This window comes from Corvus kubaryi, unplaced genomic scaffold (assembly GCF_017639235.1).
Source record: "Corvus kubaryi isolate FWS band 111438036 unplaced genomic scaffold, C.kubaryi_AGA036_p1.0 37384, whole genome shotgun sequence".
Classification (NCBI taxonomy): domain Eukaryota; kingdom Metazoa; phylum Chordata; class Aves; order Passeriformes; family Corvidae; genus Corvus; species Corvus kubaryi.
Genome location: NW_024581126.1, coordinates 2,046,108 through 2,070,252, shown reverse-complemented (window position 1 = coordinate 2,070,252; position 24,145 = coordinate 2,046,108). Strand labels below are relative to the sequence as shown.

General features: G+C 39.2%; 1 protein-coding gene and 1 long non-coding RNA gene across 4 annotated transcripts in view; one reads left to right on the top strand and one right to left on the bottom strand.

Moving 5' to 3' along the window:
• The window catches only part of LOC121668089, a 69,154-nt gene that overhangs the window by 20,191 nt on the left and 24,818 nt on the right, over nt 1-24,145 (bottom strand). For 2 of the 3 annotated variants that reach the window (XR_006017248.1, XR_006017247.1), the window contains 4 exons: nt 9,219-9,263; nt 3,961-4,057; nt 3,612-3,714; nt 1,397-1,557 (listed from right to left, as the gene is read on the bottom strand). This is a non-coding gene — a long non-coding RNA (uncharacterized LOC121668089). The remainder of the gene's footprint in view (nt 1-1,396; nt 1,558-3,611; nt 3,715-3,960; nt 4,058-9,218; nt 9,264-24,145) is intronic. The other variant, XR_006017249.1, reaches the window with a different exon arrangement.
• SPON1 (spondin 1) overlaps nt 1-24,145 on the top strand; it is a 175,505-nt gene that overhangs the window by 141,721 nt on the left and 9,639 nt on the right. The window contains exons 7-9 of the mRNA XM_042035479.1: nt 2,535-2,599; nt 22,820-23,021; nt 23,907-24,047. Of these exons, the coding sequence (XP_041891413.1) occupies nt 2,535-2,599; nt 22,820-23,021; nt 23,907-24,047 (408 nt within the window). The remainder of the gene's footprint in view (nt 1-2,534; nt 2,600-22,819; nt 23,022-23,906; nt 24,048-24,145) is intronic.

Below are 24,145 nucleotides of genomic sequence, written 5' to 3'. Positions count from 1 at the left end.
AGTCTGTGCAGTTGGGTTATTCAAGGCAGTGGGGTTACATCAGCTGGTTATTTATTATTAATTTGTGGATTTCTCTTCAGGCATTTCTTATCCTCTCAGCTTCTACCACCTGCCAATAATTACAGCTACAGAGATTGGCTGGCAAATCCAAGCACAGTAGCTTTTCCATAGATTGCTCTCTATCCATGGATCGATCGCAAGGCTGTGAATTCCTGGACAGCGTCAGTTTCTGTGGGCTCTTTAAATTTATTGTGTTTATCCTCAAAAAGATGGAGGTCAGCTAGAGAGTCTGGAGGCAGAGGAAGGTCACGGCTTTCTGGAGGAACTCCCCAGCCTGATGATCCTGCAGGAGGCCATGGAGATGCAGGACTGTGGCAACACCTGTGGCAAGTGGGGCTGGGATCCCCAAGCCTGGCAGCCAGACCTCACTAGAAATGTTGGAAATGTGCGTGATAGGGACACCTGCGTCATTAGAATATCAGTCTGGAATAGTAATGACTTAACTCAAGTTGTAGCTTAATCCTTTGTAATTGTCAAAGAGCTCTAGGTGTGAAAAAGGTGTGTTTTCATTCCACACTCAACAGAACACCGCATTCTTCTATTTTTTTTTTCTTTAATTTTGATTCAGGAGGTGTCCATGAATTCAGTGTTTGTATCTGAATTTTCACCTCCTTTAAAATTTCAGGGATGTCTGAATCTTCCGTACTCTGTTCCTTATTTCCTTCCCTCTGCACTTTCTACTGAGCTATTAGTCCTTGCTCGTCTACTCTTGGTGTACATTTTTAATTCGAATAGCACATGCTGAAATGCTTTCAGACATGACTGATTTTGATACTAGTGACATAATTACTGCCTGCTATTAGATAAGGAGTGTATTACTTCAATAAACGTAGCCATCTATGCTCATGACAGACTTTCATTGGGATGTAAAATGCACAGTTAATAATTTTGACTCAAATCTCTTCTCAAGGCAAGTAAATGATATACCTGGCTGGAAAGCTTTAGGGTATTGAAACTAGGAAAACTAAAAATGGAGGCAAATTCCATTGTCAGAGACAGAAGTCTTTTAACTTCAAACCTTTAACTTCATTAATTTAATCAGTTGCTTTTTAAACCACTTTGAGTGCAAAACTGTCTCTTCTACTTTTGAAAGCAAGGAGGTGAGAAGAAGGCTGCCCTATATGAACCTGGATGTGATGAATCTCTCCTTCGTGGATCAAGCAGGCTGGGAGAGAGTGTTGGGCTGGTGCTGCTCACCCAGGGTGTGCCTGCCCCCGAGGATCTGCCTGCTGGCATAGCCCTGCTGCCTGTTTGATTGCTCCCTGTCATCACAAAATTCTCTTTTTTCTAACTGTATCAGTAGTGTGGGAGCTTGGCAAAATATCTTTATACTTACTTGCCTTTGTAGAGTTGGATTTTCAGCTGTCTTAGCTCAGGACACTTCATGCAGTATAGGATTTTTCCAGGCATCTGGATTTATCAAAGTGATTGCCAAAAAGTGGTTTTTGCAGCCACTCACATTATGGGAGAGGTCATGTCTCATGTATATTCCTGAAACTGAAAGCATTGTAGGTCACAGAGAGGGCCCATCAGCTCTGTAATGCCCTTGATTTGGTAAAAAGGGGGACTCAGAGAATATTGAGAATGGTAGAAACAACCAGTGAAATCTGTTTTCTTTGAACTGGGGTTGAACTGGTATATGGACTAGGGCTAGTTTGGAGTGTCAGAGCTATTGCTATCAAGCAAGGAATGGCACTGTTATCACTAAACTGAAGGGTCAGCTCTGCTGGAAGTGCCAATTACTGGTAATATATGAAGTGGGTTTCTTGGTCTAATTGGGAAATATTTTTAAAAGACAGTAGAAATAGTGGGAGTGAATGGTGAACTTTGTGTCCCTCCAGGTGAATTACTGGTGTGGATTCCTAAGGGAGATGGGGAAAATGCTCCTATAGAAGTGTGATAGATGTCTTTTGGGCATCAGAGACTTGTTAATGGTCTCCTGCCTTTGTCCTGAGTTTATTGTAGCCATATAAAGTTTAAAAGTGCTGATGCAAGGATTACAACAGACTTTAGGAAATAATCTCTGTGCAGTGCTTTGCAGCACCGTGGGCTTCCACAGATGGCTGCTACATTTCACCCTGGAATTCTCACATGCATAAATGGAGAGCAAAGAGAACGTGCTGCCAGAGCAGTGCATCCACCATGGAGCCTCTACATCCTTCCACACATCCTTACATATGTACAGATAATAAATAACATATCATACATGCTCACAGGGTCTTCTAGGTTGCCTGATACAGTTTTTATCTGTAGATCTGTAATGTGTTAAGAGCAATTTTTCTGTCCTTGCTTTGTATCAACCTGGTGAATTCCTGGTGGAAGCTTTCCCTCAGCTCATGATGCAAAACTACCAAACTGCAAACTGCTGCTGGTGCTTAAAGCTCATAGTCACAGTATGATCTAGTGCCTTGTACTTTTTGCTGCTGCAAAACATATTGCTCTCATTGTAAAAGTGTCCTTTGTCTCTTTCACAGAGCGATGAGGTTTTAACAGTCATCAAGGCCAAAGCACAGTGGCCAGCCTGGCAACCTCTAAATGTGTAAGTAAGTAGGGAATTGTCTGTCTCAAGAGCTTTGTGTTGGGTGTTGGCTAATGGGCTGCTCTAACCATTCACTCTGGTAAAGAAACAATCAAAAAGTTTGTTGATAGATGAGTTTTTCAACTTTTTTTGTGTGCGTGCGTGTGTGTGGTGGTGGGTGTTTGGTTTGTTGTTTTGGTTTTTGGTTTTTGGGTTTTTTTTCCAACATCTGCTTCTCTCTTTCTTTGCTTTTTAGCATCTCTTCATTTTTTACATGCTTTGGTTGGCTAACTGTTGCAGCAGGACCATCTCATGGAGTTTGTGCCTCCCACACATAAAGGGAGATGTTTATTCAATGCTTTCTCAAATATGTTATACTGTTCTGCATGGAGTAGCAGCATATTGTGGCATCCTGTCTCACACTCTGTGCAATGCACTGGTACAGCAAACACTCATCCACCAACAAAAAACTCTTAAAGGGTTTTCTTTAAAAACATTCTTTAAAATGCCAGCTTGAAACACTCCATGATGGCCTCATGGTCCTGGTGGTGCTGTAACATAACCACGGATGTTTCACCAAGTGAGGCAGAAATTTGCTTCCCAGGATCCTGACTCTGGGCTCTCCAGCACTCAGCAGAAGAGAGGAGAAAACTTCTCTTTCAGGATGCTCTTGAATTTCCTGGTGGCTCTTCAGGGGAAGTGGGGGAATTGTTGGGGTAGGGGTGGTGGTTCCTGGATAACTTATCTACACTTGGCCCAAAGTTCATACTCATTATCCAAGCTCAAATGAGTGAGACCTACAAGAAGTGACTAAAGATGAGAACCCACTAGAAGGGGTCACCCTATTAGCTGGCAGTAAATTAAGCCCTTGGAGAAGCATGGCAATTAGTTTACTGCAAGATTGTACAGAACAGATAGTCCCGATTCCTGTTTCCTGGAAGCAGTTAGTGAAACACTGTGTCTGAGTTTGTTATCTGCATTTCAGAAAGTATGTGAAAACTTGAAGGTTAGTTAATAAAAAAAACCAACAAACCTGCAAAAGAGTTCAGTTTTCAGAAAACATCCCCTACCCTTAAGGGGCTTAGAATCTCTTAAGCAGCTTAGGACTTAAGCTATTCACTTCATCCCTTTCCCCTCTGCAAAAAAAAAAAAAAAAAAGGTTAGAAGGTGAACTCAGCTTAAATAGTGAAAAGATTTCTGATAGTTGATCCCTCCTTAGTCTAGAAAAAAAAATAAACCCGACAAACAAACTAAAAAAGAAAGCCAACACCAAAGTATCAAAGTATGAAATCCCTCCTAGCATGGAAGCTAAGGAAATTCATGAAAAGGAAATGGTTTGGGAAAAGACTTTACCACTGTGAGTAACCTTGAGAGCAGCTTACCTGAGCATAAGATGGATTTTCCACCACTGGAATATATTTCAAGCCTCAGCCACAGTTGTAGGCTCTGCACAGGAGCTGCAGGTTAGATTTCTTTGGCCTGTGTAATGCAAGAGGTGACAATAATGGCATTCCTTATTTACGGTCCTATCCTGCAGGTTTCCAGGATTTGGATTTGGTAGTGTTTGCCATGTAGTAGCTGTGGATAGCAGTTCTATCCTTGCTGCCTTCTTTCCATTCACTCCAAATTAAGACTTTAAAATTGAAACTTTTTCACTGTTGTGCTCTGATGAGTTCTCGATCTGAAACAAGCCATTTATTTTTTCACTCCAATTCCCGTCACTTTCCTAAAGCAACACTTATGTCTGATGTTTCTGTTACCAAAGTGAACAATGCCACCTAGAACTGGCTGCTGTGGGTGCTTGGGAGGCTTTGGCACTGCCAAGAGAGCAGGGCTGTGCTTTGTTCACAGAAAGCTGGAGAGAGGATGTCCTGCTCCAAAGTCTCAACACATCATCTTGAATATATTACATCACAAAAATTAATGCTAATTGAAGTGTGTTGCCCCAAACACAATTCCTAACTTCGTACAGCCCTGAGAAACTTCACAAAAATTTGAGTGTGAACAATTTCAGATGCTTTCTAAGGCATATTCTTTCACAGACATGCCTGCAAATGTTTTTGCAACATCCTCCACATGTTTTTTCAGTCAATTCTTACCTTTTCTAGATGACAGTTCTCACCTTTCAATAACATCAAAAAGAATAAATCTTGGCATTTTTGCTTTCAAATGCTCTGCAGGGGTTCCCTTAACCCTTTACTTTACAGGTAGTGTTTGATTTCTGGCTTTTTAAACAATATTTTTAAATCATATTTTGACATGGTGTCCTGTTTTTTGATTCCTCTTAAAAAATATGATCTAAGCTTCACAAGAGGACAAAATTTTCAATATCCTTTAACTGTGGATAACCTCCCATTTTCTAGAATGGATTACCCTTGGAATTTAGATTAGAGCTCTGCAAGTATTGAATAATGGCTGCTCAGGATAAACATTTTTTCTATCATTATGCATAGCACAACCATCTTACTAATCAAGAGTCGACTAAAAGTCATGAATATTCTTTTTTTTGCATAATCCTTGGTTATGTATGTAATGGATAAGAGGGTGTGACAGTAGTGCCAAGGTGGCATTACAATGTGCCATAATAAGCCCAGCATAAAAACCTTCCCGAGTGTGCTTCACAACAATTATAAAATGCATGATATTAATTTTTTTATGGAGGTGTGAAGTGTCAAAAGTTGGAAAACTCAGCCTGCTCTCAGGCTGAGTTTGATTCCAGCCTGCCCCTGGACCTGGCTCCTGTCCCAGCTCCCCCAAACAGCGAGGGACGCTGCAGCAGCTCCTCTCCTTCCGGAGGACACCAGTTCTTGCTGCATCTTGAGTAGCTGCTGCTGAGCCCTGGTGTTTCCACTCTGGTCACCCCCAATAACGTGGGAGGATGGTCCTGGCTGGGCACCTCCCAGGGATTCATCAGGGAGCTAAATGGCCTCTCTGCTCCCGGTCAGTGAGGCTGTGACTCCCGCGGCCAGTCACACCTCATTAAGAAAAGGTTTGGGCTCTGTCGATACTGAGGGCATGAAGTGAGTAAGTCTGTGTCTAAATCTGACCAGGGTGTTAAAAGTCTTCGGTTCATGACACCAGAGATAAGGAGGGAAATATAATTGGGAGCTTTTCCTCTGCTAATGGAGAAGAAGTGCAGATCCAAGTGGGCATGAAGTGTCTCCCCAGGGAGAGTTATTTAGCTTCAGATATGAGTTCAGATACAAGAAATTACAGTAGGGACAGAGACAAACTGTCAGCCCTTAACAGGGAAGGATGCAATGACAGTAAGTAATTCTCTGAAATGCTTTCTGTTAATTACAGTTCAGCATATTGGCATCTCCCAGTGCGATATAATGTGAAAACAACATCCTGCCAAACTTCACTGTCTGTTTTTTATTGATCCTCTCCTCAGTTCCTGTATGTGCCCACTCTTTGTCACTGTTTTCCATTTTTATTTTTCTTCCTATCACTCATCTTCGTTTTCCTTAATTCAGTTTCTTAATTCGGGGCACCAGCATGCAGAAAACTCTCCTGAGTTTTTCCACGTAGGAGACAGCTTTGGGTGATATTTGTGAACCAGTTTTATGGTTGCCTAACTGAAAGAGCATCACTGGTAGCCTGAGAAGGATGAGTGCCAGAGCAAGTAATAAAATATTTTGCTGTTGCTTATATTTGAATTACCAAGTTGTGTGCCTGAAATTCTGACTTTAAAGTACTCGCAGGGAGTTCATTCTTCCTTGAGCACACTGGTATCAGTCTACAGCATGGTGTCAAATCAAAGTAGTTTTTCTTATCTTTCTTGTATAAACAAGTGCACAGCTCATTTCTCCCTTCCTCACAGCCATGTTTCAGGCAGAGTCAAATTTTATTTTCATACCCAGCTGCAAATCATTGGCCTTTGGCAGTATGGAGGATAAAATATATCAAAACCAGATAGTACCACTGGTATCCGAATCTGCATATCTGGTACCTGTAAAATAAACAAGCCATGACAGAAAAATTTGGGATAAGGAAGGCAAGACTTTTGAAGTTAATATGCATCAAATTCATGGGGAGCTAGTACCTTTTTAAATTTTGCCTTGAATTCCCTGTCCCAAAATATATGACATCTTTTTTTTTTTTTTTTTTAATGGGCTGTACTCATTATTCCTTTATTCCTTTTATTTCAAATCCGGACATCACTATTGAGACACAAAAGAAATATTTGAATTGCAATTCTTGTTTCTAATCAGTCTTTTGTATTCCCTGTAAACCAGGGAAGCACGTAGACCTCTGCAACACTGTGGAACCTGAAATTCTGTGTACATGTACAGCCTACCACTGATAAATACAAACATGGATCCCATACAGGATGGAAATTATTCTCCAGTATGTAAATTTAAAGTTTAGTAGGTCAACCTATAGCAAATATATTTCAATGCAAAAATTCAAGGTGTTTTATCTTGGTAAACAGGTGAGAGTACCTGACATCTAAAAAGGTTAGCTTTCTCTGAAGTATACACAAGAATTTTCTTACTTCTCTCTCATTTTTTTTTTTTTCTTTGATGCAAAAACTTTTTCTTTCCAACCTTTTTACTTTTCCATTACCTTTCCATTACCTTTCCATTCCTAGTTACAACCGATGTGCCCTGAAGTGAGGCGCTTTTCTTTACTATAATTCTGAACTATCTGAAGTTTAGAAAACTATCCTTTCCTTCCTTAGTGTCTCTCCTGTTTCCATTTCACCTCTCCGTGCTGTCTGTGTGAGTAGCCATGGTCCTGTGGTTTCCCAGTGGCTCGGGGCCGTGCCCAGATTTACTCTTTTTCTCCCCCACTTAAGCAGCTCTTTTCCATTTATTTAGAGATGACCTGAGAACGCTCCAGTAAGCACTTGTGAAGCTTAGCATAAAAGGAGGCCTATTCCTTTATAATTCCCATGGATGGAAGTATTTAGTCCAAAGTTTATAATTTAATAAGGTTCCCTCATCATCCCCTAAAATTATCCCATCAACCTCTTTCCATTTCAGGTTTTGCATCCCTGTGATATCTTTTCTCTGACTACAGAGATGTTAGGGCTGTTTTTCTTGGCTTGCATGGAGGGTATCAGAAAATGGGACAGCATATTCCCAAGTATGGGTTTTTAGCATTATTTAGATAATGTGACTTAAACTGTTCCAGAAATCAAAGAGTAATTTACAGAAAGCTGGTGGGAAAAGAAAAACTGTTCTGATCCAAAGTAAGTCTGAGTTGACAGATCATACAAGCTGGAGGGGAAAATGCTGACATACTTGCTTGCATTTTCCTCCCTTTATTCTTGAATAAAAGCTCTTTCAATCTTCCAGAATTCCTCTGTCACAATTTGACAAAAAATGTTCGGTGTACATTTTGATCCTGCTGTGGATTTGCTCTGATCAATAAGTTTCCATTACAGCATTTGGGAATTGAAAGCCAGGCCACAGATGTGTCTATTTGAGGTTTCTGTGTTGGTTTGCTTATCGTTTTACTTTTATTTTATATAAATTTTTAACTTTTGCACTCTTTTTTCTTACTTTACTGTAAATTGCTTCTGTTCCTGTGCCCATAGAACTTTCCTGCCTTAAAACAGCCTCCACACTTAGATCACTGAATGATGTGATGTTGTTAGATGTTGTTAGATAGAGAACATCCTCAGTCAGAATTGGAACTCCTTGCTCTCTTCTGAAATGTAAGAAAATAACACCATCTCCTCATCTTATTCTTCAGTGTTAAACAGCTCCATTTATTGTGGCTGTAAACACCTAATTCACTGTCCTTCAGTTCCTGAGGTGTTTACATACTTAAATACTTACGAGTGACATTACTGTATGGATAAAAATATAACCAACAACCCCATGTTTTCATAAGGATGAGCAGACCTCTCTCAGGCAACAGATTGCAACTAAACCATATTGAAACTTCCATAATTTAATTGTTTCCCTGCCTGTTTAATCAGTAAAGGCCTGATCTTCAAGCATAACTTTTAAGTCAGCCACACAGGCATATGCTCAGCCAAATAAAGGGTATCACCCCAAGGACTGGAAATGTCTGGGTTTGATTCTGCTTTCCCCTGGTGAGATTTGAATGTTGACACCTCCCTCTGAATGTAAAATTCAAACCAGCAACCACTATCACACAGCACATTCTTCCAGCTCAAGCCTTGCTGTTCTGCATGGAATAGTTGAATAATTATTAGCCAGAGAAAGAAAGCAATCACTGGGATTTTCCCCTTAAGAAAAGGGAGGAGAGACAGCAGAGCTTTCTGAAGGGAATTAATCTCTAAAATGTTTGGCAAACAGTGAGGTAACAACTTTGTAAGATGGGGAGGGGGGTATGTGTGGAATGGGTACAGATCAGCTGCATGTTCTCATTAATTAGCTAATTAATTAATAATCAATGGCTTTTTCCCTTTCCTAGCTGCCTGGGAATAGAGACTGTTCCTGGAGAACAGAAATGTCTTGCTCTATTTCCAGGGTTTTAGCTTCTTTTTTTTTAAACACCTTTACAGAACTTAAAACAGAATGCATGAATTAGGTACATTTGAAAAGAAAACACTTAGATTTGTCTCCTTTTTTTCACTGTTGTTTACTGAATTCAACTTAAAACCCACAAAGCTGCTGTTCAACCAAAGATGCACTTTTAAAGTAAATTATAATTTACTTACATCTAGTTGAAATTGATTTTCTATTACTTGCTTCATTTCTCTGCACTGAAAATAGGAGAAAATTACAACATTTGCATTAAATTAAAAATGGATGAAGTAGTTCTTTAGAATCAAAGTTTCAAGTAGACATTTCTTTTTGTGATGTCCTATAAAATAAATGTTATTTGAGGAATCTTTTTTTAAGATTGTCAGACAATCTGATAGAATTAATCTTTTTTTTTAGGATTTATGTAATTGATCTGTATACCTCTCTGTCTGGAGATTTTGAGAAATTAATTTACCAGTTCAACTGTATGAATTATCTATTTCTCTCTAAGCTGCATATGTGGATAAAATATGTGCACATAAGCCACAACTAAAGCTGGCCCTTTTCTTTTAATAAGACCTATATTAAAAAAATACTTACAAGCTGTAATCAAAATCAGTATCTTGTTGTGCTACCTACATTTGGCATGATTTGTTTTGGAGAGATTAATGTGTACACTGTTGGAGAAGAAAGAAGCAGATGTACAGAGTGGATTTGTGGCCTTGATCAGTGATTTTACTAGAGCAAAAAAAGATTTTTCTATCTCTCTGTTTAAATGTTGCCTCAGATTTTGGTAAAACCAAGCTGCTTATTCCCTTGTATCATGTTTTAATGTTGAGACAGTCCACTGCAGTTATTTATTACAAACACCAAGGTTCAAATAATTGTGCAGCTTATGCCAGTTACATTTTTTAAGGCATGTCAGATAGTGCTGATATGTGCTGAAATCACATGACAGCAGCCCAGGTCTGAGCCAACTGAGCCTGGCAGGACAAAAAGAGCAGAGAAGATGCCAATGTGCAGCCTCAGACAAGGTTTGTCCCCAGCACGAGCTCAGAGTGCCCAGCACAAACTCACACCAACACCTCTGCTGCCAAATCTTGCCTCAGCTGCTGCTTGAGTGCACCAAAATGAAACCACCTTTACTGCCCACATGTACCTTAAATGACCTTCCCATAGAGCTGCTTTCACTTGCTGTAGGCAATGCTACACTTTTTGTAGGGCCAGAAAGTGTTTGTTCAGAGCCTGTAGAGTTTGTTTAGGTGTTTAGGAAAGCCACGTATCTTTGCTGGTCCATCAGTTGTGTCAGCAGGACATGGACACACCCAGGGATGCCCTGCACCAGCTCCTGTCTCCCTTACTGGCTCAGTGTGGACACACCAGCACACCAAACCCAATTAGAAATCCTCCCTCTGTTTTCCTCTGGAGCCAGATGTTTGCTGTGTCTCTCTTGGAATCCCAGTGGCAGCGCTGAGCGCTGGTCTCTACTAAATTTTAATCAGCATTGAGAGGGGAAGATTCAAATCAATGCACCTTTCAGCTTTGATAACAGAGATGAAAAATAATGAAGCACCCAGAGCTCTGCAGACTGGAGACCTGACAATGTCTCTAAGTTAATTCTGTGAATTAGTCTTCCTAGAACATCTTATTAAGGATTGCTAGAACTATTCACAAGTACCACACCAAATTCCTCAGAGCTTGCAAACTAAAATGCATTGGAAAATTTCTACCAGTTCCTATCCATCTACTTAAAATATTTGAAATTGTGCCATAATTTATTTTAAAATATTATGAGGTCACAAAAGTTTAGCTTTGCATTAGTTGAGTAAATTTGGTGCTGGTTGCTCGTTTTCAGTTGATGTAACCCTTGTGCTGTCCCATTAGGAAAGATGAAATTTTTTCTTGGCTTGCCATGCAATAAATAAGTAGCTGCCCATAAATAGGTGATATTGGTATCAGAATGTAATTTATAAAAATGTGCAATAGAAATGAGTAAATTATTCTGTTGCTCAATTAATCAAATTCTCAGATTACCCAACTGAGATTTTTTAAAAACCCAACAGAACCCCACATTTGAACATGCACACTTGTGTTTGGGTTTAAATGGCATTCAGAAGGGCAAAATACAGATGTACTGCAATTAACCAGCTGTAATGGGCATTGTCTACATTTTATTTGTTGCTGTCTCCAAAGGGATAAGGAAAGCTCATATTATAGTCCTTTAATCATCTCTGCACTGGATATCATTAGCATTTGGTTATACAAATTGTTTATAACACTGTTCCACCTAATGATTTGAAAAATAAATCATGCATGGATAATTTTTTCTTGTGTGACTAAGAGTCAACAGAGGGTTATATAGAAGTAAGGAAGATTGTTATTTATTGGTCCTTCTTATATTCCTTAAAATGCTTGTTTTTCATGCATACTTCTTAGACATTTTCTCCTAGGTGAATACTGCATTTATCTGCTTTCCACTTCCTCTGTACTTTTAAAATGGTAAAGTTTGTGCATTTTCTTGCCTTCCAAGTTTTTATATCCTTCCATAGCTGCATTTAACCCATTGAACACCTTACGGTGTGCCTGTGGTGAATTACCTTTAAGTGTCTTTCAGTAAGAGAGGTGAGTGGAGTTAACTCTTGTTACAAAGTAACAGCATCACTCCATAGAGTAAAGTGAACTGCACGAACAGCTCAAAAAGAATATCTGATTTCAAACTGGTACAATGTGAATGTGCTAAGGTAGAGCCCCACTATTGCCTGAAGACAGCTTTAATGAACTTTTAGGGATTCTTGGGGGCAAAAATAGCTTATGTTGTTAATTGCTGCTAATAGCTTGCAACAGCAAAAGGTTTCTGACCACAGTGGTGTGACCATTGCTTGGTACATGGTTGGGTAGTCAGCCAAAAACCCCAAACCAGTCATTGCCTTTAGAGCAGCAATGTCACAGTGCCTGACCTACTCTGAATTCACAATTACATCGTTCCCATCAGCAGCAGCTGCATCCAGGGAAGCAAAACTTCCAGCAAAGAAATAATGACATTTGCACAGGCCCATCTCATTGATAACAAATCATCATGAACAACGAAAAATAAAAGGAAATAAAATTGCTGGCAGCTAAGGCATGAAAAATTGAAACAAGGAATAGGCTGATGAATTGTCTGAGTTGCAAATTCGTTCTCAGTGACTTGCCATTGTAATGAGTGAAATGTGGTTATATTTGACACCTCATTGGATTTATGTTATCCTAAAAGAAAATACCTTTTTTTTTTCCTGAAGAGTTATGATATGCTTTTCTCTTGACAGATGAGTTGATTTAAATGTTGAGATGCTTGAAAGTATTTTTTAAATTCCCTAAGTGGCTCTCTCCAGCTCCAGCTACGCTGTTGCAAGAATAAAAGTTGTAATGCTGTATTGTATGGGCCGTATTTTCCCTTCAACAGGCGCTCTGGGAATATTTTAAAATGGTTTTGTGTGAGGTATGTCTTGTCTATACTTAAACCCCTGCATGCTAAGTATGCAGATTGAAATTTTCATGCCAAGCTAGAGGAAAATACCAAGTTTTACTTGTGTTTAGGATGTTGTAATAGCTGTTTATTGATTGAGGTCTTGTATTGTCATCCTTTGGAAAAATGACTTGACAGCCAATGAGTGGAAAAACTCCTCCAAATCTGTCCGAGTTTAATGAATGCACAGAAATCTCAGTGTCCCTGTGATTGCTTGGTAACATCTGGTAGCTCATTATTTCTTCAGAAACTGACCTTATCTGAGATGCCATAAATGGATGAGCACAAATTCTGCAGAGGCCACAGTGAAATCCAGTGAAATGCAGGGAGAACTAAATCAGAATGCAGAGCTCAGGCTGATGTGGGAGACATTTTTGGATTAAAGCTTTCTGGAATGAAAAACAATCTCTAATAGTTAAAAGCGAGCTGTTCTGGTGAAACTGCAGGAGGAAGTAGAAGAAGGCTGCACATGTGAATTGGCATTTCAACCCCATATCACAGCTGGCAGAATCACTCTTGCAGGACATAATCAGCACCTGAATTTATATAATACAAAAGCAGATGGGAATGGGAAACCCTCATTCTTTATCACAATAATGATGTTTTCCTTACCTTAATTACAAGTAAAAAAAAAAAAAAAAAATCTTGAAGCCCCAAAACTAAAAAATGGTTAAATTCAAGCTGATTTTCTTAGAAACTAACTTCTTTAGAGTAAAAGCGTTCTCAGGAAATATAAAAAAGGGCAAAAGAAGCCAGTTCTCAGAGGAAAAATACCTTACATGTGGCAGAAAGGAAAGTACTTCAATTAAAATAAAAATCTTTTTCATATTAATGTACTTAATTTTTGGATGAGATCTTTTGTCATAGCTGTGTGCTAAAAATGCTTCCTCACAGGATGCTATGCAGTGATGATGCTTTGTCTTTAAAAAACTCAGATTTCACAGTCAACTCCTCAGAAGGGAACAGGAGTGCAATCTTTAAAAAATAGTATTTCTGGCTTTAGATTTTCAGTAGATCTAGTTAGACATAAGCTTTGGAAGTACCAATTAATACTCCCAGAACTTTCTAGGCATTCTGTGGTACTCACTACTGCCGAAAGATACATCAAGAAAAACAAAGATATGATGTTCTGATAGCTCTGATCTTTATAATGTAATCTTTTATGAATGTGGATGTACAATTGGAGCCTTAAAAGTCATACTAACTTGATGATATGCATGCCAGGAATTTAAAATAATGATGGCCTGCAGAGATTTCTGTTGCTTTCCCCCAGATATATTCTATAAAGTAGGTGTTTTTATTCTTGCAAGGCAGCATTTTGTTTCAGTGGTGCCACTACAGCATGGGTCATTTTATTTTTTGTAAATCTCTGGAGGGTTCTTTTTCCCCCCAGGAATCCTTATCTCTCTTGTCATCTGCCACTGTCACATTGTGCTGTCTGTCCTAAAATGGGGTAAAAGCCAATATCTGTCAATTCCGCTGTAAACTGAGTTTGCTTCCACAAAATGACAGTGTGGTACCAGGAAACATTTTCAAAGTTTGGAGATTTCGTGTACAAAACGACAGGAACGAGGAGGCCAGACAGAGTCTCTTGTTTCTATGGCAACACAATGATGTGTCTGGCTCAGCTATTTTCTTTTTTTATGATTTTATAGATAACTGGGATTCGTCCAGTGAAGTTTAATATTGTCAAAAATAGAATCCTAACCCCCAATCTAATCAGAAACAGTAATGCGCAGAGGACAATCCAATATAAAAAACCAAAATACAGGGGAAAAGTCAGGTGTGACTTTTGATAACCTGGGGGAAAATACATAAATTCCTCTGGAGCTGTGAAATAGTTCTGAATGCTCCAGCTCTGCCTTTGGCTAATGGTTAAACTGTATTTCATGTCAGCAAATTTCCTGTGGTACATCCTTCCTTCCTGCTGCATCTTATTCCTTCACACTGTTGGTGTCCTGTCCTACAGACCCCAAACCCTCAGGGGATCCCCACTTGCCTGACTTTAGAAGGTTTAGTTGTGTCCCTAAACTCCTGACAGCTGGATGCAGGAGAAATTTATGTTGAATGAACAGAGAATCCATCAGCAAACCTAATCAAAGCACATTTGCTAAAAGGCTTTGACTTCAGAATGAAAGCTTTTATTTAAGAATTGGATCTAAATTGTATTTTTCTTTTTCATCTTGAAAAAATAAAGTCTATTTAGTGCTTTAGGGTTTCTTTAAATATAGATTCTATTTTTTCCCACAAAGTAGAAATATTTGTTATACCAAACCCAAAAATCTCAGAAGATATATCTCAGAAATAACACATTTTTTAAAAATCCATATAAAATTATAGGTATTTTTATTTGAGATGGGGGAGATTGGGCTCAAAGTGCATGTATATATTTGGATAATTAATATAAGATAAAATCTTTAATGATATGAATTTCTATTCTATTGATAAGTCAGGAACTTAACAGGAATGAGTAAACCCAAGAACACAGGCTGCCCTCACAACTCAGTTGCTCTGTTTTAATGTCTCTACAGAGCTCCATTTAAATGAGAAATTAACTCAGTCTCTTATTTTTTCTCAGACATCAGGACAAAACACTGCTGAGTTGTATTTTAGCAGCCCGAGGCTGCAAATTTCTGCCTCTCTTCGTATCCATTCCCCTGCTTTTGTAGAGTACCCTGTTACCTGAATCCATGTCACCTGAGTGCCACCTAAAATTATATACATTTACTAAGTGTTGACAAAAAAAAAAAAGAAATCCAAAAAATAGATCATACTTACAAAAAAGAATTGTCTTAAGTGTAATGTGTATTACTGAGACCTAGGGAAACTTCATTGTCTGACAGATGGTCTGGCACCCACGTTAAGAAATTCATAATCCGATCTCAAGTAAAAGGAGTTCTAGGTAAGAACATATGTGTTTGTTGGAAAAGAAAAAAAATTGTATCGATCATTTTTTTGTCAGAGCAAGCACATATGGCAGTTCCATCTTCTGACACCATTTACTTTCTACTTAAAATTCAAATGTCACTAGGCAAGGAAAAATGTGGAGAATTAAAACATAGAAAAGAATTAACTAAGAACAATCGCTGCAAGAACTTCATACTCGTTGTTCATGGAAATTAATGGCCATCCAGTTAAATCAAATTTCCTCATCCCATTCTGTCCTTGCTTTTTTATTTTTTTCCCTTAACATGTTCCTCCCATCGGTAGTTACAGTTTTATGATTATTTCCCAACCATCTGTTGCCTTTCCTTGAGCCAAAATAATTTCCCTTTATAATATTGTGAGTAATCACGTTAGCATCATTTCCATGCAATTTTACGTGTCCTTACCAATGCTGCCTCCTCATTCTTGTGTAAATACTCACCCAGTAACTGGGACAATTTGCCATTTCAATTACTAGTGAGCAGAACTCTATTTGCAAAATTTCAACCTGCTGGTTGTTACCCCTTTGCATTGTTATTAATGAAATGATAATTAAACATTTACTCTAGTGCTCATCTCCAGACTCCAAAAGGCTTGTGCATGCTGGATGGAGAGAGATGCTGAATGAACTGGAATGTGCATTGTATTAATTACGGTGCTGGGCATCTTCAGAGATTACACTGGGACTGGGGAAATGCAAAATGCAATTCCCATCTTAGGATATTTGCAAGTTAAATGGTTTTGAGAAGTGAGACAGTATTACTTTAACATTCTTTAAAGGATTTTGAAGGAGTATCCATATTTTTAAGGTATTCCAGTCAATAGCCTCACGGTATTTTTTGTTAAAAGGAGATGTTTGCTGTAATCTAATATTCAGAATAGTTAAATTGATAACAAATCAGAGTTCATTGCTAACCAGTCTCATAAATAGATCTGTGCTGTTTATCTGATGCTGTTAATGGGAGAGGAGAGGATCAGACATTTGGCTGTGATGGTTCTTATGTCAGGCTGAAGAACTGCTCTGCCACTGCTGTTTCTCAGGCCAAGCAGGGTTTGCAGACCAGCCAGCTGAAAAAGGAGATAGATACAAAGCAAGTGCTCTTACAACATCCCGTGGGATTTCCTTTGTAAATACAGCTGTAATTACTCCAGGCAGACAATTTGTAGCCTGAAAGCTCCTGGGAAATGAAGAAGAGATGTTTCCTGAATCCATCCAGTGACTCCTGAAACATGGTTTGGTTGTAAATGTGATCTAATATGGAATTGTAAGTAATCTAAGAAGGCACATAGAGCTCTTCGAAGCAGGAGTAAGTGTTGCCAGCGCCATGTGGGACAACCACACCTTGTTTGTGACAGACTGCAAAGAACACACAAAAAAATCCACAGTTACATAAACTGCAGTCCTAACTTGAGGTACCTGAGAAGTTTTTGCAGGGTAGAAAACCTGCTCACATTTGTTCATCACATCATTAAGGTATGCCCATCGATGAATGAAGGTATTAAATCAAAGAGCTGATGTGTTAATGAATAAATATATCATTATTATCTACAGTAGTAATCCAGGCATGCTTAGAGGACAGTATGAAAATGCCTGAAACATGCGTGCCCAAAGTCCCTTCCTTTTGCAATGCTTTCTAAAAACACTCAGATTAATGATATTTTAGAGCAATGTTTGTTCTGATAAGTGGTTTAAATGCCAGTGGTAAAGATATAACCCCCTAGTGCAATATGTAATAGCATATCCACCCCTTTCAGCTGGTTATAGCAACATTCTTTTTTTAAAAGTTGACACACAGAAAGGTAAGAGGTTGTAATGTAGGAGGTTTCACAGTCCAAATGCTAAATGTATAAGAAGTTTTCTGGCCTTCTTCATTCTTTCCTTATGAAATAAAATAGCCAAACTCTTACTGTCACCTCCTCTGTTTTGGTGCTCAGAGAAACCAACAACTTGACATTAAAGTGCTTTTCAACTTTTTATATGGATGTCAATCACATTTCATTGATTCAGTGCTCATATAATTGTAGCTTTCCTTTCCCTGGCCCTTTTGAGACATGCACATGTTTAAATTATTCATAAGCTAAAGTGCTTACCTCCCTGCATTTAATAAGAACTAAAGATCCTCCTCCTCCTCCTTCTGTGCAACCTGAAATTCTGGGTTTATGTTTAGGTGTTGATCCCTGTGTGTAAAACGTTGTTGTCCATGCAGTGATACTAATTTCTATTACTTCATAAATGGTTTTCTCAGTAATACATCATCTAAATACACCATCTAATTTGTTCTGTTAGTTGCAGACTTCTAAGAGTATTTTCCATTCAATTATAGATCTTAAATCTCTTCCTTTCTTTTATTTGAAGCTACTTCACTTTTCAGGATGTTATGGCTTTAAAGTGTGTTCAATAAAACAGATATTGCGTAGGTGTTGCTGGTAGAAAGTTCAAGGGTGTGAAAGTGTGTTTCCATGCTCACAGTGTTATTTGTATCAATAGCAAAAGGTTCTAAAGATGAGTAAATAGGAATGTTCATCCTGGAAATTGTAGATGTGCTGCAGTGCAAGAAAAGAAAAGGAAGGATGTTGCTTTTGCTTACTAGAAGTAGAATGGAAAATTCATTTAGTACTTCTGAAAATACTCTGTTTTCATGGTCATCTAGTCAGCTAAATTCTTAATTTTTTAAAAAATTGTGCTTTCCAATCATCAGGACCACTGAGATGAGGGCAATGGCAATGTGGTCCATGGTGCTGTCAGCTCCCTGCCACCTCTGACAGGCATCACCCTTAGAATAGTTTCTCTGTTTCCACTTTTTTCTTCCTATTTGAAAGGGCTGCTGCATCATCCTGAGCACAAGTGAGATCAGATCCTGAAATAAATCTAGGATCTAGGCTCTAAGAATGGGGTTAGGATTGTTACACCTTAATAGCTCTGTGAAAAATTCTGGAAAGGTGTAAGCTATTTCAAACACCCTTACACTCCATATACTTATTCAATCCGTGGTATAGATCAGATTTTTTTCCCCCCTGCATAAAATCTATAAGACTGCTTGAATTAGAGTTTAATTTCAAAAGGGGCTACAATCTCAGCCCTCTAAACAGTCTTATTTGTTGAGCTAGTTAGTACCAAAAAAGAAAAGGGTGTATGCTCAGGCTGCCTTTTGCTTCTTCTTTTACTTGCTAATCACTTCTTCTACTTTGCTGAGCAAATATTAAACCAAAAGTAACCACAAAGTTTTATTCTGCCAAATATTATTTTTGCTATTTCTATTCAGCAACTCTACACAACCACCTTCCTTATGCATGCTCGGTTACCTTTCTCATGGACCTCAGTAGAACACAATAATATTGACTCAACACTCAAAAATGTGTCTTGCAGCAACTTGAGTTTTCTGTTGGTTTGTCAAAGACTTTCTTAACCCCCACCCTCAGCAGTGATAGCAACTAGATTGTCACTTTGGGAGAAAACTTGTGAAGCAAAATCATGTTTGTGCTCTTTCAGCTTTAAAAAGGGAAACAAAAAAAGAAACCAATAAAACCCCATAATTCAAAACACCACATAGCACACACACACAAAAACGGAGAGGAAAAAAAAAGAGCATTTTCTTACACTGCTCAGTATATGGCATCCCTATAGCTGGAGATCCTAATCACGGCAACAAAAATAACATAGAACAGAAATAAAGAAAATGGAAACTATTAGGATGCAGGACGCTGCCTGGTACTTGCCTCACTTTGTGCTGTGTGACAGGAATTGCCAGCAGGCTGCTCAGGCTCACAGTGGAAAAGTACTGTCTGCTTCAGCCAAGGAAAGCAGGGTTCCCCTGCCCCACGGGGCTCTCAAGGTCCTCACCTGGCACTTTCCTAATGGTCAGGATTTGCTCTGCAGCTCTCATTTGACACTGGTTTTAAACATGTATTTGTGCAGGGGAAGGAAAAGGGACTCATTTGTCTCTTGCAGAAAATTCACAAGTTATTTACCCTTTAGGCTTGCCTGTGGGCGTTACCAAACATGCTCAGCTTGTTGCAGAACACTTTCTTAAATCTAAAAGCCTTTGAAAGAGAAAGATGATGATCCAAATTCCTATTTTATCCAAAGTGTTGACAATACAAAAATGAAAAAGGTTGGGTTTAGGGTGTGCTGAGTACATTTTTACACTGGTTTCCTTCACAGAGATCCATAGTGCACTTCAGCTAGATGTGCTGCTGAGGGGTGCACGAAGAATTTAGGTTCCTGCCAGATTCATAAATCTGTCATTCATGTGGATACTGGAAGCAGTAGAAATTTGTCAGATTATTAAAAAGCTAACAAAACCCACGAGAGTTTTCTATTGTATGTGTCCGGTCTGTGCCTATCCCTACACCTGGGTAGTAGTTTTGGGTGGTGCCTAAGATCAGCCCATTTCCTCTTAATTACAGCAACTCAGGAAGGACTCTGGCTTTTGGATGCTGGGCAACATTAAACAACGGTTGTTCAAATTTGTATCTGTCCTCCTTACAAGAATGCACACAAAAATTAATAAAGTAGTAAGTGCAACAACTGTGGTTTATGCTAGTGTGTATTTTAAATGAATTCTTAAACACTGCATATACAACTTCCAACCCGGCACTGCAGACAAAATTTGTGTGCATCTGGAAAACGTCTGCACAGGAGTGGAGGAAGGAAGAGAACATGCCTCCATTTGACTTCTGTGAACTCTCACATTTCTGTCTTAAATTGTTACAGGACAAAATACAGTGAAATGGCCATAACATTATCTGTCTGCCCTAACAAAGGAGCAGAACATAGGTAATTTTTGGCAAAGTGCTCTGAATTGGAAACTTACAGCAGGCTCAAGTTTACTGATATTTAACACATCCTAAGTCTTGTAGGCAGTGTGTCTCACACTGTAGTGTTGCTTAACAGGGTTTCAACACTGATATAGTTATAATTTAAATATAGTTATAATTTAAATACAAACATTTTTATTTATATTAATATCATGATTAATATTAGTTTTCCTAACAAAGAACTCAAAGCCTTAATTGAACCAGACTGACATGTGACAGAATCTTTCCATCACTCTGGGTCAAGTGATCAAGTGCTTCCCGGCCTCCTGCCTTTAAATGGTGCAGTTGTGTCTGCCTCTTGTCTTTTCTGAGACAGGGCATTGAAATGCAATGCCACTCCACACATTCCACCTGATCTGGTATCAGCTCAGGTGCCAGGAGCTGCTCTCCACTTGCTTTTCCCCTGTCCCTGTTCTGCCACATCCATATTAGACGTATTCTCCATCTAAAGATCCCATCTCTCTGTTATTTTTACAGTGTATTGCTTACACTGTTTGAAATAGAGAATTCCTATAGGGAATTCTTGGAAACCCTTATAGTGCAGTAAATCCTTTAGCTACTTGAAGTCAGTTAATAGGCTTTTTAAGACTAATCACAGCTCTGTACTTGACAAATACATCAGGATACTGCATTCACTGAAGGAAGTTGATACCGTCATTCATTATTTTATGACTTTGCATTAGACAAACTGAAATCAGGCTTCTATCGCTAATGAAAAAAAAAGTCATTTGCATTAGTTTCTGGGAAAGGCTGGATTAATGGCATTAAAGACTTAACAACTCTTCTTCTCAGAGTCTTTAATTCAATGTAAGATAATTTGCACAGTAAGAAACAACTTCTAAAGACTCTGGAACAGAAGTGGCCAGAACATTTTACACATTAGCAAATTCTTCTTAACTTGCCTCTTAAGGAGGCACTAAATACACTAACTTTTAGATATCTTACTTTTGAAACTTCGTGGTAACTACTAAAAAGTCATTGTCATTGAGCTGTTCTGTTTTTATTAATATGCTCAGAGTTCTATGAGCCAGTAAAACCCCACAAATAATACCACATTTTTATAAGCATTTATAGGAAGAATAAACTCTGTATGACTACAGTAGAACAGTGTCTGTGCACTGCTATGCATGCATGGGCATTATTATTGGTTACCTAACTAAAATGGGAAGGATAAATAACACTTTAAAAACACCTCACATTTAAAATAAATGTGGCCTTTAGATGCTCTGAACCAGCGTATTTTGGCATAAAATTGAAAAAAAAACCAACAAAACCTCGACTTGACTCTATTAACCCAAGTTCTGTAGCTGAAGAAAACTTGGGTTGACATCAGAGCAGTAGTTAGAACAGAATTACCAATATTTTAAATAATTCTGCATTTGTTGTTCCACATGAGAAAAATGCCACAAAGGGTTCCAGCTCTTCTTCTGTGAACAGAAGCCTCCAGCCAGGCCTGATTTTATTGCCATTTGCAGAGGAATGTGGAAGCTGCTGTCAGCAGGGCAGAGCAGTGCATGATTCAGCAGATTGCTTCCCAAGGGAGCGCTGACGAAGGCGGGATGAACAGAGGCGTTTTCACATCCACTGGCAGCAGTCTGCCAAAGTCTTGGCTGAACTCTCCAGGGCTGGCAGTGACCACTCATCTCTCACTTACATGAGCATTAAAACTCTATTAATGAGTTCTTTTCTGCACACACAGTAGCACTTCCAAGAACTTTTGGCGTTAGAGCTCCTATTCGCTTTGGGGGCAGGGGTAAAATGTAAGCCAGCAATCAAGGCCTCGGGGTATTTCTCTGCTGTTTTGATGCCTTTTCCTGGTCTTAAAATTAAGTCATACACGGTTAGAAGGGGAAAAAGGGATTTTACCTCGGTATTTATTTTAAGGATCCTTAGGTGCACCGTGTCCAGGTCGAATGCACTGAAACGCAGATGGCAATGCCCCCAAAAGATCAGGTATAACATTATAGGTCTTACTAATTAGTATAGCTATCAAAGATTCCCCAGTGGGAGGCTTGAAGGAACCTTCCCCTGGATGGTTCTATCTTAGTTTACAGAATGTGTTCTGGAGAGTTCCTTGGGGTCTGGGGCACACTGATCCCTAGCTACGAAGCTTCTAAAAGGTTTAGTCTTCTAGCTGAACAAACAAGTCTAAGAATGTAGGCAAAAAGCACTAGGAATACAGAAGTTCTGAAAAGGTATAACAGGGGTATAAAAGGAAAGGCAAAAAATCATCATGGCATCATTTTAGCCCTAATTTTTGCAAGTGTTTTGACAGATTTTTTTATTATTATGCCACTGAGGCAGAAGCACACTGCTGCAGCTCTGTATCTCTATATCCCTTTCGCCTATTGAAGTGCAAACCTCCTTGAACGATGCCGAAGGTCTCTGGGTTCTGGGACCTGGGAGTGCCCTCTCCCGGCCCTGCTCAGCCATCCCCACAAACCAGGAGTGGTTCGGTATTTCCCAGCTCGAAGCACCAGCTTCATTCAATTCCCTCCGGCTGCGAACCTGGCCGCAGTTACTAACACTCTTCCTCTGGATTTGCAGGAGAGCTGCTCCCTCTGCTGAGTTTTCCGTGGATCGCCACCGGCACCTGATGTCCTTCCTCACCATGCTGGGCCCCAGCCCCGACTGGAACGTGGGGCTCTCTGCCGAGGATCTCTGCACCAAGGATTGTGGCTGGGTCCAGAAGGTCGTGCAGGATTTAATCCCCTGGGATGCTGGCACGGACAGTGGCGTCACCTATGAGGTATAGGCGCTATCTGTAATTTAGCCAAATATATCACCTCAAAGCAGTGAGGTAGGAAAGCTGTTTGATCCATGGTGATGCCCTAGGGGCGCCTTTATACTTTTTACTCCAGCAAAATTTTTTCTTCAAATGAATTAAAATTCATTTAAACGGATGTTAACTGCACTGAACTGTCAGTTGTTCTGCCTGAATTCCTTCAGCATTAGTATGAATGGGATAATATTACATTCACCTGGGGTATCATTACCACAGAATGACAGGATGGGTAAGGTTGGAAGCAACCACAATGAGTCGTCTGCTCCAACATCCCCATCTAAGCAGGGTCATCCTAGAGCAGATTATAGGACTCTGTGCAGCTCTTGAATATCTCCAGTAAGGGAGGCTCTGCATGCACTCCGGGCAATCTTTTCCAGTGCTTGGTCACTGCACAGTAAAGAACTTCTTATTCATGTTCACCTGTTATATTCATCTGTTGAATAAACAGAGGACTTTGGTCACAGCTAAGCCTTTAGGTGCTCACCCCCTTTGTACAGATCAAAGCAGTGCCATCAGCAGATACATCAACTCGAGTTTGGGCCTCTTCCCATCCAATGCCAACTGTTCTGTTTGGCACAGAAAGCTTCAACTATTTCTTACAGCAAAGCAGAAGAAAAACAACAACAAAACCAAAACAAACAAAAACCCCAAACAACCACAAAAACCCCCAAACAAACAAACCCAAACAAAAACAAAAAATCCCCTTACCAGTAATTACAAATGTACCAAGTTCAACTTACATTTGAATTTTGCAGTTTAGCATTTCAGAGAAGTTTTCATTTCTGCAGATTAATTGTGCTATTAATCATTAGTTTATTTTTTAACATGTTTTTTTCTTTTTGATTGCAGTCTCCTAACAAACCTACAGTGCCTCAGGAGAAGATCAGACCACTTACAAGCTTAGATCATCCTCAAAGCCCATTTTATGACCCAGAAGGAGGATCTATCAAACTGGTGGCCAGAGTTGTCATTGAGAGAATTGCACGAAAGGTAGAATATAAGTAAAATTCTCAAGCAAGCAAAAATGCACTTAATAAACAAAAAAACCAATCAGTTCTTTCTCCCCCTTCCCTCCAAATCTACAGTCC